The 17,681-nt window shown below is 47.8% G+C and overlaps 1 protein-coding gene across 4 annotated transcripts in view; it reads right to left on the bottom strand.

Annotated features, from left to right (window-relative positions):
* MYH11 (myosin heavy chain 11) overlaps positions 1 to 17,681 on the bottom strand; it is a 145,060-nt gene that overhangs the window by 52,056 nt on the left and 75,323 nt on the right. For 2 of the 4 annotated variants that reach the window (XM_037814262.1, XM_037814264.1), the window contains exons 5-9: positions 10,906 to 11,008; positions 9,267 to 9,287; positions 7,008 to 7,100; positions 4,173 to 4,236; positions 970 to 1,068 (exon numbers count right to left, since the gene is read on the bottom strand). In XM_037814262.1, coding sequence (XP_037670190.1) covers positions 970 to 1,068; positions 4,173 to 4,236; positions 7,008 to 7,100; positions 9,267 to 9,287; positions 10,906 to 11,008 — 380 coding nt within the window. The remainder of the gene's footprint in view (positions 1 to 969; positions 1,069 to 4,172; positions 4,237 to 7,007; positions 7,101 to 9,266; positions 9,288 to 10,905; positions 11,009 to 17,681) is intronic. The other 2 variants (XM_037814263.1, XM_037814265.1) reach the window with 1 other exon arrangement.

The following is a 17,681-nucleotide window of genomic DNA, read 5'->3' as shown; positions in this document are numbered from 1 at the left end:
CTCCGGAAGGCCAAGCTTCAAGGAGGTCAAAAAAATGGATGGTGCCACCCCCTAGTGGCAGAGCCCTGCACTACACCCCATTGCAGCAAAGAAGCACACTCAACTTGTCCCTTTTGGTCATTTTCTTAACCCAAATAACAAACCCCAAGCCACAAAACGGATGGAAGAAAAATCTGTGTTGTTCTCATAACATCTGAGATTTAAAATTATTACTAGAATGACCCTACTATGTACGTATATTCACTAACATATTCCTTCATTAGCTTTGTGACTTTTAAATTCTTTTGAGTTAGTGGATTATTACTGCATGTCCAGAGTATATAATTTCCTACTGGAATCTGATATATATACTATATTATGTTCACAAGAAAAAAATATCATGACAACAGGGGTTGCCAAACCATAACCTGCCTCCTGTTTTTGTAAATAAAGTGTTTTTGGGACACAGCTTCCCCCATTCATTTATGTGTTGCCCGTGGCTGCTTTTGAGGGGCAATGGCAACATTAAGTAGTTGCAACAGAGACCTGCAATGCCTAAAATATTTATTTGGCCCTTTAAAGAAAAAGATCTGTTGACCTCTGCTCTATAAATCCACTTCAAGATCACTGTCAAAAGTGCTGAGTAAAGAACACGTGTGATGAATGCCTCCCTCTCCCTAATTTCCTATAAAATTGGAATGCTACTTGCAAATTTTATAAACTGGCAAATATGGTACTTGTCCTTCCCCCTTCCTTGAAGGCACAGATTTCACCTGCCTCATAGTAGGTGCTCAGTAAAAGAGAATGACTGACCGACAGCCACACTCGCCTGCTGGAAGAAGATGAGGACTTGAGCAGCTGCCACCCATGGATTCTTTCTTTCTCCAGCAGGATCTCAGAATCTGTGTTAACAGCCAATCATTTAACCCAGAATCATGATGAAAAGGAAGGCGGAAGCCTCCGCATTGCTTGTCATTGCTAGCCACTTACTTTTCATTTTATCTTTGGCGCCGGCAATCAGGTAGTAAAACATGTGGAATGTCCTCTCGTCTCTGGCTTGGCGAATTGCTCGAGACTTTTCTAGCAGATCTGGTTTGGGAGGAGTTAAGGATTCTGGGAATGCCGTGGGTGTTCCTCTTGTGGGACCCTAACTTTCCTCCCTGTGCCAGTTTGAATGTATTATGTCCCCCTAAAACGCCATTATCTTGGATGCAATCTTGTGTGGGCAGAAGTATTAGTGTTGATTAGATTATAATACTTTGAGTGTTTCCCTGGAGATGCGCCCCACCCAACTGTAGGTGATAACTCTGATTGGATAATTTCCATGGAAGTGTGGCCCCACTCATTCAGCATGGGCCTTGATTAGTTCACTAGAGCGCTATATAAGCTCAGACAGAAGGACTGAGCTTGCTACAGCCAAGAGGGACACTTTGAAGAATGCACAGGCGCTGAGAGAGGAAAGTCCTGGGAGAAAGCCATTTCAAAACCAAAACTTGGAGCAGATGCCAGCCACGTGCCTTCCCAGCTAACAGAGGTTGTCTGGATGCCATTGGCCATCCTCCATTGAAGGTACCTGATTGTTGATGACTTACCTTGGACACTTTATGGCCTTAAGACTGTACCTGTTTAACCAAATAAACCCCCTCTATAAAAGCTGATCCAGTTCTGGTGTTTTGCAAAAAGGCATCATTAGCAAACCAGAACACTCCCCATTCCTACAGCATAAGCTGCCAGAGGGGAAGCCTCTAGAACCCAGGAGAGGCTCATTGGAAAGACCCAGGCCCAGAAATATGTGTGGGAAACAGAGGACACAAGAAAACCAAGAAAAAATGGAGTAAAAAGAAGTGCTATGGTGGCGCCTGGCAATGAGAAGTGCCTGCAATTGCCATCACCAGCTCTTCTTCAAACTGAGCTGTCCTTAAAAATTACGGAGTAAAAATCCTTATATCTGTCACCATTTATTACCCCCAGTGCCAAGTGCTTGGCATGCATTGTCTCATTTAAGCCTCATAAACTACTCAAGAAAGCAAATGCCAATATCATCCACATTTTCAAAACAGGGAATCTAAGGCTGGCAGTAGGGAAGTAATTTCATTTCCCAAGGCCACACAGTGAGGAAGTGGCAAAGCCAAAGGTCTGTGGTGGCCAAAAACATCACAGCCAAGACGCTGGGCCTCAGGAGAACTGGGTGCTGAGTGACCTTGACCCAGTTGCCTAACCTCTCTGGTTGAAAAGGGAACCACACACCCTTCAGGCTCCCTGTCCAAAAAGGCATCTCTGAAGAGAATGGCGAATTAATCTAAGGAGAGCTGCACTGGGAGGGACTGGGGCATGCCAAGCACAGAGGAAGCGAGCAGCTCAGAAGGATGTGCAGGGGCCCAAGATCAGAGGCGTTGGCTGTGGACTTGGCACAGGGCCAGCAGACACCCCCCCCCCCCCCCTCCAGCTAAGGGACAGGGATCCTTGCTGGGTTAGCAGGCTACACAGCCCCAGGACAGGGCGTCTGGGCTCCAAGGGTGTCAGGGCTGGAGGACAGCCAGGGGCCTGCTGCCCATGAAGCAAACAGGAAGCTGTTCCTGTAGCCTAAGGTTTCACGATTCTTGAGGGTTGGGTGGTCCCCCAGGCCACCTGCTCACCCATCCCCAACCCTTGCTCACTGCAACTGAGCTGGGGCTCAGGGCATGGCTGGGAGCTGGGCCCCAGGACTAAAGGAGGTGGTGCCCAACACACAACAACCCCTTCACAAAGTTGATTGATCATGGAAACATAACAGTTCCACAATCTCTTTTGCTCGACCCTTGGGCCAGAGGAGCTTCCAAATTTTCTAGATCTTTGGCAGACTGTGGTGCATGTGTAACGAGTATCGTATTACACCCCCAGTGCACCTGTGACAGCCCATTAGCACTCCAGCAGCAAAACAAAGAAATATTCTCCTAAGGGAGAGAGACTACAAACAGCCTCTTACTGGTTTGGGACAGGTTTTGTCACTGGTTGAGTTTTAATTTTCAGAGGTTTCTGGATTTTGGAATTGCAGAGAAGCCTGTGTTATGATAAGAGAAACTCATCTCAACAACCCCACATGACAGAGCAGGGAGCAGACACAATCTGACCCAGTGGCTTGGGGGCACAGAGAAGAGCTTATCCAGGCCCCTTGTCCCTCTGATCAGCTGTCGGGGGTAGCCCTTTCTGATGTGACCAGACAGAGCTGGTTCTTACCTTTGGGTCTAAGAAGACCCAATTTGCTATGAGTATTTCTCTAGATGAATATAAATTTTTTAAAAATCAGTAGATAAATATAGATTTTCCAGGGAAAAAAAATTGGTGGATTAAAACTGAAAACTACAAAGGTTAATAATAACACAATAGCCACCACATATCGGCTGCTCCTTTGGGGCCAAGCACCATGGCAAGGGCTGTGACACATCATTCCATCAAACCCCTATGCCGGCTCCTTTTTACAGATGGTGAAACTGAGGCTCAGAGAGGTTAAGTGACTTGCCCAAAGCCTCACAGCTAATACAGCAGCTCTGAGGATTGGACTCAAATCTGTGCAACACCACAGTCCACCCTCTTATCCAGGACACCCAAGTGCAAGTAAAACACTCCTGTGGTTCCCGCCAATCCTAGCAGATGCTCCACGAGCACGCAGGAGAGCGCTGCGCCCTTGAGCCCAAGGGGTGCCTGCGACTCTTCTGAAGTTGATAAATCACTGAACCCTACACCTAGTCCCCAAGTTCAGAGGCTCAGTAAGGGAGCCCTGACCAGTGATGGAGATCACACAATAACCAGTCCTTACTCCGATCCCTGGCACTGCTCTAAGGGCTTTATGTGAGTTCATTTGATTTATCCTCACAATAACTCTATGCAGCCAGCTCTATCATCATTCCCATTTCACCAATGAGGTAACCGAGGCACAGAGAGGTTGAGTAACTGGTCCAAGGTCACTCAGCTAGGAAGAGATCAAATCCAGATTAGATGGGATTCGAACTTGGAGTCTACCACACACCAGCACCTGCTGTTAAGGGAAGACAACCCCAGTGAAGATTTGTTCTAGAAGGAACCCAAGAGTCAGGAGAGAGCGGGGTGGCTCTTGTGCCAGTCTCCTTGCCCGTCTTGCCCCCACCCCAGCCTCTGGGAAGGAGGCAGCAGGGGTGGGGGGTGTCCCATGTGACCCAGGCTAAGCCAAAGGATACACGTCTCAATGTTGGCTCCCACGATGTAACCAGTGACGTCGAAGTTGATGCGGATGAATTTGCCCTGCCAACCGGAAAACACAGCTCAGGGTCTGCTGCCCAACCTCTGCCCCTCAATCCCCACGCTGCAAGCACGTGGGGAGGGAGACATCGGGGGGCATTCAGACATAAAAGAGGTTCTTGGAAACATTCCGAGCCTCACAGGTCAGCTTGTCAGAAGAAACCTACATCTGCTGAGCAGGGGCTAGCCAGCCTTGACAGCGACAGAGCGACTTATAAAATTTCTTCTGCGAAAGTGATTGCATTTGGCTCTTGCAAAGACTCTAGGTCATGGCTATCCTCATTTTAAAGGTGGGAAAATGGATGCTGAAAGGGGGTAGAATGACCTCCCAAGGTGACATGGCTCCTAAGAGGTGGAATCACAAGTTGCAGGCATGTTTCTCTTCATCCAAGTGGCTGAAGGGCTCCCTCCCCTCCCCGTCCTTCCAGGGAGCAGGCTGCCTTCCCTGCCAGCTGTCGGGCCCACCCTCAACCAGCTGCTGCCTGAACCTCTTCTTTGGGACAGGTGAGCATGAGCAGCAGCTCCAGGGGGTCACCCTGTCCCAGAAGACCCTGCTTGGGAGGCTCTGGGGCAGGGCTGGACCACACCCCTAGCCCTGGTGGTCTTAAGGTACCTCAGCTGGGACGCAGTGGCCCACATCCCCTGCCCTCTGCCTCAGCTGACCATAACTTCAAGGTCAGGGGCCAGTTCTGGCAGCCTTGACCCATTTCCTTTCTCAGCAGCCAATAAAGGATCACATCCTTTCCCCTCCACTGCGACATCCGTGGCAGGAGGTGTCTGTTTGGTGGACACATCCCCTAGGCTTGCTCAGGCCTTGACAAAACCCTCAAACTTTCTCCCTCAGGATGTAAGAGAACAGGAGGATTTGTGATGCCCACAGTCTTTGCTACTGCAATGGAGAACCTGCTGGCCACAAGCGAGACCCAGGTGCCATCCCTTCCTCATTCTCTCCTCTCCAAATGGGCATGGGACACTAGCGAGTGGAGGGCACATTTCAGGGTCAGGGTTAATCTTCAATTTGCTCTCACTTATGGTCGTCTAGAAACTCTGCAATGGATTGTAACAAATAAATGCATTAAGTCTCAGAGCAGGAGCTACCTTCCCCCCCAGTATCTTCGAAATCTGGGGGAGTGACTGTTCCGGCTGTCACCCAATGCCAGGGGCTACTGGCACTCGGTGGACAGGGGCCAAAGATGCTGGGCACCCCACAGTCAGTGGGAGAGACCCCCACAACCTAGCATGGTCCATGTCCCACGTGGCTTTCCAACAACCCACCTGACATTCATGTAGGAAAAAACCTGATCATAATTAGCTGAGTTTCTAGAACCCAACTCTTCTAGATAAAAGCATAGAGAATTTTTTTTAATGTTGTTCTAATTTAAGAAAGCAACATTTGTGTAACCCTAGAGAAGAGTGTTTTTGGGCTTAGAGCTTTATTAAGAGTTGATTGCTATTTTGGAAAATCCTGTCCCAATGGAGAGGCTACACTTGGCACCTCAGGCCCCAGCCAACCCCCACCCACCCTACCCCCCATATCAGTGCATTTGTAGCTATTACAATCACAGTGATTCTGAATATAGATGCAAGTGTCTGACTATTGCTTCGTGTCTTCTGGCATGCTGAAATGCACATTATTTTTATGATAATTATTTTACTTTATTTCTTCTTCATATTACAGTAAAGGCCTTATACTGATTTGTGTTTATCCGATGTGCACAGAGGGTGATATGACCTATGGTGTTAATTTTAGGACAGAAAAGGGGATATTACATAATTATTTGTTATGAAAAATGCACGTGGGGTAAAACAAGATTGAGAACCACCGTGTGAACATGGAGGACACAGTGAAACTCAGGAGAGCATCTGTAAAGGAGCAGAGCAGAGGTTTCCCATAAAGTTTTTTCACAAGGGCCCCATCTCAGTGAATGACAGTTCAGAGAGACACCCATAAATAAGCAGAGACCCCCTCTCCACTGTAGTCTTTTCTCAGAATTATTCTCAAACTATTTTTCTGACTCTCCTCTGGAGGCCCACTTCTTATGCATAACAAAACAATTTCTGTCTACGTTTCATCAAACTCTTGCTTTCTCCTGCCTCTGTCAGGCTCAACCAAGAAAGGGGGACCCTTGGGGCCTGGGGAAACACATGTGGGCAGGTGGTGCCTCCTGCCTTGTGCAATGCCCAGCTCCCCAACTAGACCACAAGTTTCATGAAGGCTGGACCCCCATCTGAATTGTTCACCGCTGATCCTCTGAGCCTAGTTCAATGCCTGGCACACAGTAGGTGCTTAGTAAAAATTAACCAAGCAAATGAAAAAACTAGAGAGTGGTGTATGTAAAAATGCCTGCTAGAATGATTGTATACAGTAGGTGCTTAATAGGTATTTACTGAAGGATGTGTGTGCCTGGTACATAGAAGGTGCTGATTACCTGAATGAGTATTGTATGTATGTGTCCACCACACACTAGCTGCTCAATAAATATTTATTGACTGAATTAATGAATGTCAAACAGCTAACAGGGTACTTAGCATGCATAGATTCTCAGTTAATATTTGCCCAATGAAGAGTGAACGAATGAGCATGTGAGGGGGTGGCGGGAGCCTTCACGAGACTGTAAAGTCAAGATTTCACTGATGATGGGGAGCCAAGAGCCACTGTGGCATACACATCCATCCCCTAGGTCTGGGACCCTCCCCGCCCACCTATACTCCTCATTCGATGACACCAGGGATCTGAGTCTTTGCCAGAAAACCTGTGCGGCTTTGCTACTTACAAATCGTGAGGAGTTGTCATTCTTGACCGTTTTGGCGTTGCCAAAAGCCTCCAGAATCGGGTTTGCTTGAAGAAGCTGCTTTTCCAGCTCACCCTAAAATTCATTCACATCTAGTTATTGGAGGAAGCAACTCAGGCCCAGACAGTTTTACCCTAGACAGATGTTGTCAGAAGACTCTGCCCCTAACCTGCAGTTTCTCTGCTATCCTACTGCCCACCTCTCTGAGACCCTGAAGCTAACGTTCAGATTTGCTTGAGGATTTCAGGAAAAAGGCCCTGGCCAAGCTCTCCAATAACTAGGACATCTGTTCCCCAGGAAGGCTACTTTTTCTCATCTACACCATGTCACAGCCACTCTGGACTGCCACACTGCACAACACCAGGGACTCTTTGCATCATAGTGAATGGTACTCCATGGATTTGTGCAGTGCCCACCCTACCCTACTGTACACGGTAGTCCTGCTGTTGCTCATGTCTAACAAGCAGCCTTCTGCAAACTAAAACAACCACAGTCCTCCTGCTGACTGTTTCAGTGCGATTTTTAAAAGTTGTAATTTTTCCTTTCTCGGGAGGTTGGTTGAAGTCTCCTATGAAGGACAAGTAAGGAATGCACAATCCCCCCTGGGAATCCTTTTAACCGACTGCAGAACAAAGCTTCAAAGCACGTTGTCCGAGCTCCATTCATTGGGTTAAATGCAGCTGAGCCGGTACACAGCCCACCAGCCCCTCCGAGGGGCGCCTTTGCACAAATGCGGTCAAGTGATTAATCATGGCGGGAAAGGGCCAACCAGGGTAAGTCATGCCGGGACAGCCAATGAGCTGCGCTCTGCCCATCCCGCCCCCAACATGGCGGCTGCAGGCCAGCCCTGAGGCTCAGCTCTTCTTCCTGCCCTCTTTGGGGAGCCCTGGGTCTGGGGGTTTCCTCCTCATGCTCCCTGCTGCCTTTCTCTTATCTTTTGTCCAGGTGCAGAAGCTGGGACGGGGTCTAGAGGGAAAAAGGGAGGGCCCGGCTCTCTCCTTGCTCCTGGAGGACATCATGGGGAGCTTTCCCAAAAGGGGCAAAGCAGGGAGCTACTATTGCTTTATGTGTTTTATTTTTACATATGTCCTTCTCCTCTGCAGCTCCCAAATAAAGATGAAGTGAAAGCGTCATCTCCATGAAAATCCCAACCACAACTGGAAGGCCCTGTATTTGGGACTTGTGGAAATTTATGAGAGCCATGAGCTTTCCTCTGCTACTGCAAAGAAAACGAAAGGAATCACTTCCTTCGATACAAACTTGGGATCCCCGTGCCCCCTGAAAAAGATTCCCTTTCTAGAATGGAAATTCCAGAAGGTCCTTCTCAGGAAAGCTTTAAACATGTAACTAAAAATTCAGAAGGGGCCTGGTCTAAAACCTTCATTTTATGGATGAAAAGACTATCATCCCAGAAAAGTTAAGTGACTTGGCTGAGGTCACACAGGAGTGGATCCTAAATAAGAATTCTGACTTTCCTTTGGTTACAGGACACTGAGATAGATTGAGTGTGACCCTTCCGGGAGCCATGGGAGACCCCTGAGGGTCTCTTCCAAGCTGGGACTCATTTTCCAGCCCCCCAAGCTCTGCGTTATTGACCCAGCAGGACTTTGTTGTGTGTCGCGTAGCTGGGGCCTTACCGTGCCACCAAAGCTTGTGCGCCACGTACTCCAAGACTCCAGTTTCTGGAGTCTCGAGTCAAGCAACCAGCATGCAGAAGACAGACACACACTGCAAACGCATGCACCAAGACACACCGGTGGGGAGACTGGGGGGATTTGGGGATGATGGCAGGGGAAGGGGGGTGGAGCATGCCGCAGCCATGCACTGACTGACTGTCAGTCAAGCCAGGGAAGCATCAGGGCTCAACGATCCTAAAGCACTCAACCAGATGGGATGGATGGCTCTAGGTTGTTCCACTCGGGGACACTGGTGGTGGATGCCCTGGTGTGAAGGGGACAGGGATGCATTCTGAACTGGGGAAATCCATTCCCAGCTGGAAGACAACCCCGGAGATTCCAATGGGAGTCTTGCAGGTGACAAACACTCCCCTCCCCCATCCCACGCTGGCCTTGGACACCTGCAGAACAGTATTTGGGTGCCTTTGTTGATTTGGGTGGTGAACTTCGGGGTCTAGTCCTTCTACCATCAGCTACGGGACTCAGTGGATGCAATGGGAGCATGCACATCTAAATCCACTCCGTGCCTCCCGCACACACCAAGAAAACACCCTCAGTTACTCACGTAGGCAAGAGGTGAGCCTTGCTGTGGTTGAACAATACAGTATAAAACAAATGTCAGTGTTATTTCAATCACACGTGCAATGGGGGCTGGGGAATATATTTCAGTCCACCCCCAAACAGCCTGGATTCACCAAGATAACCAGGATGGTGGCTTTTTTTCCTTTATCCAGCTTCCTTTCTGTTTAGCTCTCTCCCTTTCATAATTTCTTCAAGGCGCAGAAATTTTAAAGATTTTTGTAATTGCTAGGGCTCTGGTTGATTCTTTAAAAACGTATCAGATGAGTTAATGTCTGAGATGAGTTTACAGATGCAGAGAAAAAAAGTGTCTGGCATATAGTGGAAACCTGATAAAGACAAGTCACTATTATTAAATAGTGTTGTCTCTTATTTTCACTATCAGAGTGGAAGGGAAGAGCGTAGAAAGCAGGATTTTAACTGCCAAGCAACTTTGGAGCAATTTGTTTCCACACAGTCTGGCTAGAAATCAGCTAGCCAGACAGTTCTGAAATACCAGATCTTGGATTTCCTGCATTTGTTTGAGGAAAGAAAGTTCCCCGAAGCTACAACTGGCCCCCGCCCCTACTCTGATGGCCTTCAGAAAAGCTCGGCTCCATGCAGTCTCCTTCGACGGCCTGAGGTGAGACCTGGATGAGAGGACGTGACAAATCCAAGCCACCTGAGGCCCCCATTCTACCACCCTCCATCCCTGAACCTTCAGACAGAGGCGTCCGCAAATCCTTCAGGCAGCATCAGGGCTACGACGGAGGAGGAGGAAGAGAAAGACACACCCAAGAAAGCAGGGCTCTAGCAACCTGCTCTTCCTTTCCTTAATCATGATTTATCCTCACTTATTTGTGTGATTCTCTGACGACCATCTCTCTCTTCCACTAGTCTGGAAGCTCAGCAAATAGAATTGGCAGCATCCGAGCTCCTCGTGGGAACCCCCAACCTAGCAGTGCCTGGCGCACAGTAGGGCGTCAGTCGATAGTTACCAAGTGGTGTTGGATGGAAGCCCCCATGTTGAGTGACTCTAATATCCCCTCCCCTGGGGCCACAGTCAAGGGGACACCTGGATCCATGAGCACCAAGAGCACCCAAGAACACTGCAACCCTCGTGAGTTTATAGAGATTTTTCGTCTAAAGCAGTGGTGCTCTACTGGGGGTGAATTCAGCCCCCCCCCCGGTGGGGGGGGGCTTTCGTTCATGTCTGGAGACATTTTGGGTTGTCAAGACTCGTGCTATTGACATCTCATGGGTAGAGGCCAGGGATGCTGCTAAATGTCACGACGAAGAATGATCTAGTACAAAATGTCAATTGAGAAGCCCTAATTTAAAGCAAGATGTCCTCAGTGAGGTGAAGAGAGGGCTTATTCCCATGTTTGCTAAGTGGGGCTCCTTCAGGATCATACTCCCGGCTGAGTAAGGAATTGTCCAGACCCAACCAAGCTGATACCTGTGAAAGAGCGACCCCATCCAATTCCACCCATGAGTTGCCAGGTTCAGGGGCAGTTAAAACACATGGCCTGTCCCGGGCCCTTCAACCCGGTTCCGCTGGTAGGTGGGGCCACGAGCAGGGAGCCCCGTCCACTAAGGCACGGCCGCCAGGTGGGACTCGCGGCCAGGTGAGAACCGCCACTCACCGTGATGGTCGTGTCCTTCTTGCCCTTATGGGAGGAGGCCACCATGGCCAGGTACTGGATGACTTTCTTGGTATTTTCTGTTTTCCCGGCTCCAGACTCGCCTCTGAAAGATACAAGGAGGATGATCCAAAACCCTCCAGAAATAACCCCACACAGGTATTTTGTGGATACCACAAGTACAGAGTATGAAAATTATCATCACTAGTCTTTCCAAGATGGGAAACTGAGGCTTGTGGAGAGGAAGTGACTTGTCTAAGGTCACACCGCTTGCAGAGGGCTGAGCTGGACCTCAAAACCAGGTCTAACACTCAATCCACTCCTCCTTGAAGGATGCTGGATAGGATTCAGATGAGAAGAGTGAGAGAGAAAACCCGCGTCTTCCTACTGAGGTCCAGATTTGGGTTTCTTTGGAAGGCTTATTAAGACATCATTTGCATTGGTAGCGATGGAAAGACCAGGCAAGAGGTAGCTTTCAAGGAAGGATCTAAGTACTTCCTCTTAGGGAAAAAAGAACTGGTTATCCCATCCACCACAGGGCGGATGCAAACCCCATGGCCCACTGAGGAATCCCACCTTGAATGTCAGGCAGCTACCTAATGATCTCAGTCAGCTATCAAAGGAGAAACCTGGTTGAAGTAATTCATGCTGAAGTGTAAATGACTGATAGGTTTAGATCAGTAGGGCATTGTTTGTCTTATCAAAGGAGAATTCCTAGAATATGAGAGACATATTTTTGACAAAATGACCTTTTTGAGTCAGCTGTCTCCCTTGGCCACCAGAGATCACCATGGTAGGACAGTTTTCTCCAAGGGTTCCAGCCTCTGCCTCCAGCACCGTCCGCCCCACCCAGACCATTCCTAATAAAAGGGAAGAACAGAGCTTCAACCATAATTTTCTTCCCCAATTGTTCTCCCTTCTTGTTTTTTTTTCTCCCCTCTCTTAGTCTAGACTCTATCATTTCCCAACCTCTCTCAACATTCTGAGCTGCAAGGGATAGGTTTTTATTTTTTTTTAAGTCTGGGAAAGAATTTGTCCACCCTGAGGTAGGCTCAAGGTTCTCTGTGCTGAACCGGTGCCACCAGTTTGAGGGCTGCCCCTGCTCTTCTTCCTAATTAGGAAATAAATTCATTTTCTCTGTCATGGGCCTGTTAATAACTTTGCTCAAGGTTAAAAAAGAAAAGTAAAGAAACATGTGCCCCAAGTTGCTGGCACCAATCCTAAGAGCCCTAAGTGCAGAAAGCAAGTGTCTGATCGCCGGGAATGATAAAACGTCTCACACTGGCGTGAGGGCTCTCTTTGGCCAACAGTCATCCTCAGCTGCATTATTTCACTTGGCCTCAGAGGCACTTTGTGAAATAGGATGCATGAAAGTTGGATCCCTATTTTCCTGAAGGAGAAAACTAAGGCCAAACAGTGATTTTTTAAAATATTATTTTAAAGAAGGAATTGACCTTGGGGAGGAGACTAGAGGTCCTGCGCTAATTGTTTCATGTGAATTATCACCTTTCTCTTCTTCTTTCCCCCCAAATCCAATTTATCACCTCCACATTATTACATAAGAGGACTTCTGGCCCAGAGTGGGTAAGCAACTTGCCCAGGGCAGCACAGCAAGGAGGACACAGTCAGAATTGAAAGCCAGGTCTCTGATTCCAATGCTGTCAAGACTCTGTCTACTACATTTCACCAAGTGCATCCCAGGCCACAGCCCCAGCCCTCTAGAACTTTCTTTCTAAGGGTGGAGGAAGGTAAGGGGGGAAGGAATTAATACGTGTTGAAGGCTCACTCTGTGCTAGGCACTGGACTAAAAATCTTTTCATTTAATCCTCCCAGCAACCAACAAAGGAGTTAGATATTATCCCCTCACCCTACTGGGGAAATGAGGCTCAGAGAGACTGAAGTAAATTGCCCGAAGTCCCACAGACAGGAAATGGAGGAGGAGCAGAATTTGAATACGAGTCCATTTGATTCCAGAGCCCATGTGCTGCCCACCACCCTTTTATTTTGATGGGTGAGAGGAGGGGATAGAATACGTGTGTGATGGTTCCATTCAGGGGGCCCCTCAGCTGGGTGAAGATGTCCAGCTTTTTGGTGAAGCAAGCACTGGCCTGATTGTTACTGGGATGGTATTTCATAGATGGATTTAAATCATTAGTCAGTTGGCTGCATCTTTATGGCTGATTACATCTTCAATCAACCAAGGAGACTGCCTTCAGCATCAAGAGAAGTCTCATCCAATCAGTTGAAGGACTTAAAGGGATAACTGAGGATTTCAACAGTCAGAAAGAAAAATTTCTCTATTTCAGCCAGCCAGCTCTCTCGGGAAATTCATCGAAACCTTCACTGGAGTTCCCAACTTGCAGCCTGCCCTACAGAATTTGGACTTGCCAATCCCTACAGTCATGTGAGCCAATTCCTATAATAAATCTGATAATATTTACATTTGTACATATACATATACATATATATACACATTCTGTCGATTCTGTTTCTCTGGAGGACCATGACTAACACAGCAGGAAAGACAGAGTAAAGCTCCACCCTGTTCCATCAAAATTTTTCTGTATATTATGGGAGTGCTTCACCCACTTTAACAGGCTCTTTGAAAATGTAACCAAGCCCCAGTGAACCAAGACACTCAGTCATTTACACTATAGTATGAATTACTTAAATCAAGCTTATGTCCCAACATTTGATAGACATCATCCCAAACTGAAAGGGCTGGGTTCTCATCAGAGCAAGGAGGAGAAAAAATTTTAAGCATGGTCCGGAATCCATTCATCTCCAAACACTAATGACGGCAGCTAGGCATACAAACCACGTGCACAGAACATGCTCATCACACTGACCGTCGATCTCTAGGCCCACCCCCACCTCTCTTTCCCACAATGACTCTCCCTTTTCCACCTTGGCCTTCAGTCTCTCCTACCTCCTCCCTTTTATGCCGGAGACACTGGTTGGCGTGACCTGCCCAAGGCCTGGTCTACTTTGCATGGGAGGAGAAGTGGGATCCAAACTTTGGGAAGTGGCTTTCCCCCATGTAGACTGCTTGGCTCAATAATAAATTGACCTGGGAGGTTCTGCCAAAGAAAACATGGGGCATCTGAAGATAGATTTGCTCAGGGCTGCTTCAGAAACCTCAATATCTTTGCTTTCCTAATCTCTGAATTCTGGGGGTAAAGATGCCTTTCAGTGTCTGAGCATCTTGTCCTGTATTTTAGGGAACCTGGTACCCAGGGATGAACACCATTTCCAAAAGGATTTTAGCCTGTGGTCTGCCCTTGCTTGGTAGGAAATCTCAATTGGATCTGAACCTTAGAACTCTCCTCTCCTTGGTCCTTGCTGTCAAGGCCTTCTAACATTGGTGCTGTCCAACTCTTACACATCCTGCAAAGCCCAGTTAAGCACTACTTCTATTCCGAAGCCTGACCCTGGCTCCCCTAGGCAGAAGCAATACCTCCCGCCTCTACAACACCAAGTGGTAGAAGAGTCCAGTGGGCTCCAGGGCCAGACTGCCTGAGTTCAAATCCCTGCTCTGCCAGTTACCTATGTGACTTCAGGCAGGTCATTTAATTATCCTTTGCCTCAGTTTTCCTTATCTGTAAAATGGGTACAATAAAAGCACTTACACTGTATGATTGCGATGAGAATTAAATGAGTGAATAGATGCAAAACTCTTAGAACAATGCCAGGTGCATAGAAGTGCACAAAAATGTTAGCTATTATTATTTTTAGAACTACTTCCCTAGTGTTTTCACATTCTGTTTGTATTACAAGATTCAACATTCATACTATCATTAAATTGTAAATCACATCATGGTTTTCCACTGCTTAAGCCAAAAGTCAGCAAATGGTTTCTGTAAAGAGCCCAGCAGTACATATTTTAGGCTTTGCAGGCTATTAAGTGCTCCTCATTATAACTACCCAACTCTGCTGTTGTAGTACAAAAGCAGCCAAAGACAATGTGGAAACAAATGGGTACCGCTGTGTTCCAATAAAACTTTATTTATAAAAACAGACTGGAGCTGGATTTGGCCCTCTGGTTGCGAATGCAGTGGTTTGCTTACTTCCTCCAGTGCTTTCCCATACTTCTTAGATTAAAATACAGTCTCCCGCCAAACTGGGGCCTAAAAGACCCCACCTGCCTCTCTCCCACCTCATCTCCCAGCACCCTCCACCTCTCTTAATCCAGCGCCTCGAACACATACAGCTCTTTCTCAGCTGGGGGCTCTCCCATCACCCAGAGCCTCAATTCGTTCACACTGACGAACCATATGCTAGGCAAAATATAACTCATGCCTAAAAATTACATTTGTTCAATTTTCAGTTTCCTGGCTCTATGACCAACTTTTATTAATCCAAATTGTTAATCCAAACCTGGCTTCTCTTGACCACTAGTTATTTCTAAACACTCACACCCTGCTATCAGTTTCAAGTCACTTTGGCTGATTTTAACAATGGCCAAAATAAATTTTAATAAGGAGAGTTAAGCCGTTGGCAGTGGAGGGGTGAGCTGGATGCAATTTCAAAGACAAGTCGGACGGTTTTTGGATTTCCCTCATAATAATGGCTAAAGTCTGCTTGTGAGCTTTGGCTGTGTGCTGGGCAGCGTGTTAGGGGACGAGGAGACCGTTCCCACCCTCACCGTGCCAGCAGAGGGAGATGGACGATAGCCAAATAAACAGAAAAATCAAGATAATCGGAGGTGGCAATGATGGTTGTGAAGGGACAATCAGGGCGATGTGATAACAAGGACCGAGGGGAGGGGGGACTGCAGATGGGGAGGCCAGGGGAGGAGCTGAGCCCTGAAAGATGCAAAGGAGCCGACCCGGGAGGGACCCAGGGAAGGCCATGCCAGGCAGCGGGAACAGTGCGGCCCAAGGCCCAAGGTCGGGAAACGCTGGGCAGCCGTGGGGAACAGAAAGGTGGAGAGGGTCAGGAGGTGGTGGGTAATGAGGGGAGGAAGGCAGGGCCGGATCATGGACCATCTTCCAGCCCCAGTAGGGAGTTTGGATTTGAGTCAAATGGGTGTGGGAGACCATTTCAGCAGAGGAATGGAGCTTTAGGATCCGGTTTTCAAATAATAAAAACTGCTGGGCAGAGGCTGGGTGGCAGCGGGGATCAGAGATGGTGGTCAGTGTTACATGGCAGCTGACACCTACTGCTTCCCACGAGGCAGTGGCACCGTCCTCAGTCCTTCTCACGGCTCAGCTCATTCAATCCTCACAACCGCCCAGTGAGGGGCTTAGGATCCCCATTTTACTGGGGGGAAACTGAGGCTCAGGGAAGTTAACTGACTTGTTTCCAAGAGCATACAGCTAATTGGGGAATTGGGGCTGAATTCAAGCACAAGAGGTTTGGCTTTTGAATCCATGCTTGTCTCCAACCCACTACTTTTCAAAATGAATGTGTATGGAATGAATGAATGAATGAGTGAGTGAGTGAGTGAATGAGGCAGGGCCACAGAGGGGCCCAGGGAGGAGTGGCTGCAGGGGGCTTAGCTAGGAGGCTACTACAGTGGTCCAGGCAAGAGGTGATGGAGATCTAAACACAGGAAGTGGACTCAGCAGTGCATGGAGATGAGAAATATTTCGGAGGTGCGCTGTCCAGTGTGGGAGCCACTAGCCCGAGGTGGCCATTTAAATGAACTAAAATGAAATAATATTAAAAGTTCTGTTCCTCAGTCACACTAGCCACATTTCAAGTGCTCAAAAGCCACCACTGCAGAATGTTCCATTGGTCAACCCTGCTTAAAAGGAAGCACCAACAGAACATGATGATGACGTTAGGTTGGGGCTGGCTCCTCCCCTCACATCCACTCCAGAAGCTCTGCTCAGAGAGGTTAAGTGACCTGCCTGGGGTCACACAGCTAGGAAGCCATCAGTAAGGCATGCTCTCCTCCATGCCCCTCTGTCACCACACGCAATTCATCCACTCAGCAGAGACTGGCTGAGCAATGCTAGTTTTCTAGTATCCAGGCATGAGGTTCACACATGGAGCTCTAGGGGCTGTATGGTTGTCTGGTCATGGCCCCTCAAAGATGTCCAAGTCCTAATCCCCAGAACCAGCGGCTATGTCACCTTATGTGGCAAAAAGAATCTTGCAGGTATGACTAAGTGAAGGATCTCCAGATGGGGAGATGGTCCCAGGTTATTGAGGTGAGCCCAGTGTAATCACAGGGGCCCTTGCAAGAGGGAGGCAGGAGGTTTGAAGAGTCAGAGAGATTTGAAGATGTTATGATGCTGGCTTTGAAGACAGAGAGAGAAGGCCATAAGCTACGGAATGCAGGTAGCTTCTAGAAGCTGGAAAAGGCCAGGAAACCATGTCAACTGCTTTAGCAGCTTGTTTTCACGTTTACTTACACACACCTACATAGCATTCCATCATGTCTGCTTGATATTTCATTATTAAGTACCAAATGTTGATTTCCCAGCATGAAAGGTGAGAATGCAGCTCCTATTCTACGCTTTCCCCTTTCCCCATAGGGCCAAGCTGGTCATGCCCAGTTACTCAGCCAGATTAATACTCCGGGTTTGCACCATGATGGTGATGCAAGTGCTGTGCACAGCCAGACCTCTTGTTTACTCCTTCCTGCCCAACTTTTGGTTTTCCCTGGAATTAATTATTACCCTATTTTACTGCTTGCCAGTCTTCTATGTACATACCACTAATTTAACCCCAAACTTATCACAATTGTCTAAATCTTATCTCAATATATCAGACAGTTATCAATTTCATCTACAACTCCTTTTTTATTTTTTACCTAAATGCACTGATTT

Source organism: Choloepus didactylus, chromosome 21 (genome assembly GCF_015220235.1).
Source record: "Choloepus didactylus isolate mChoDid1 chromosome 21, mChoDid1.pri, whole genome shotgun sequence".
Taxonomy (NCBI): Eukaryota; Metazoa; Chordata; class Mammalia; order Pilosa; family Megalonychidae; genus Choloepus; species Choloepus didactylus.
Note: the sequence above shows the minus strand (reverse complement) of the source record. Positions and strands in the feature narration are given on the sequence as shown.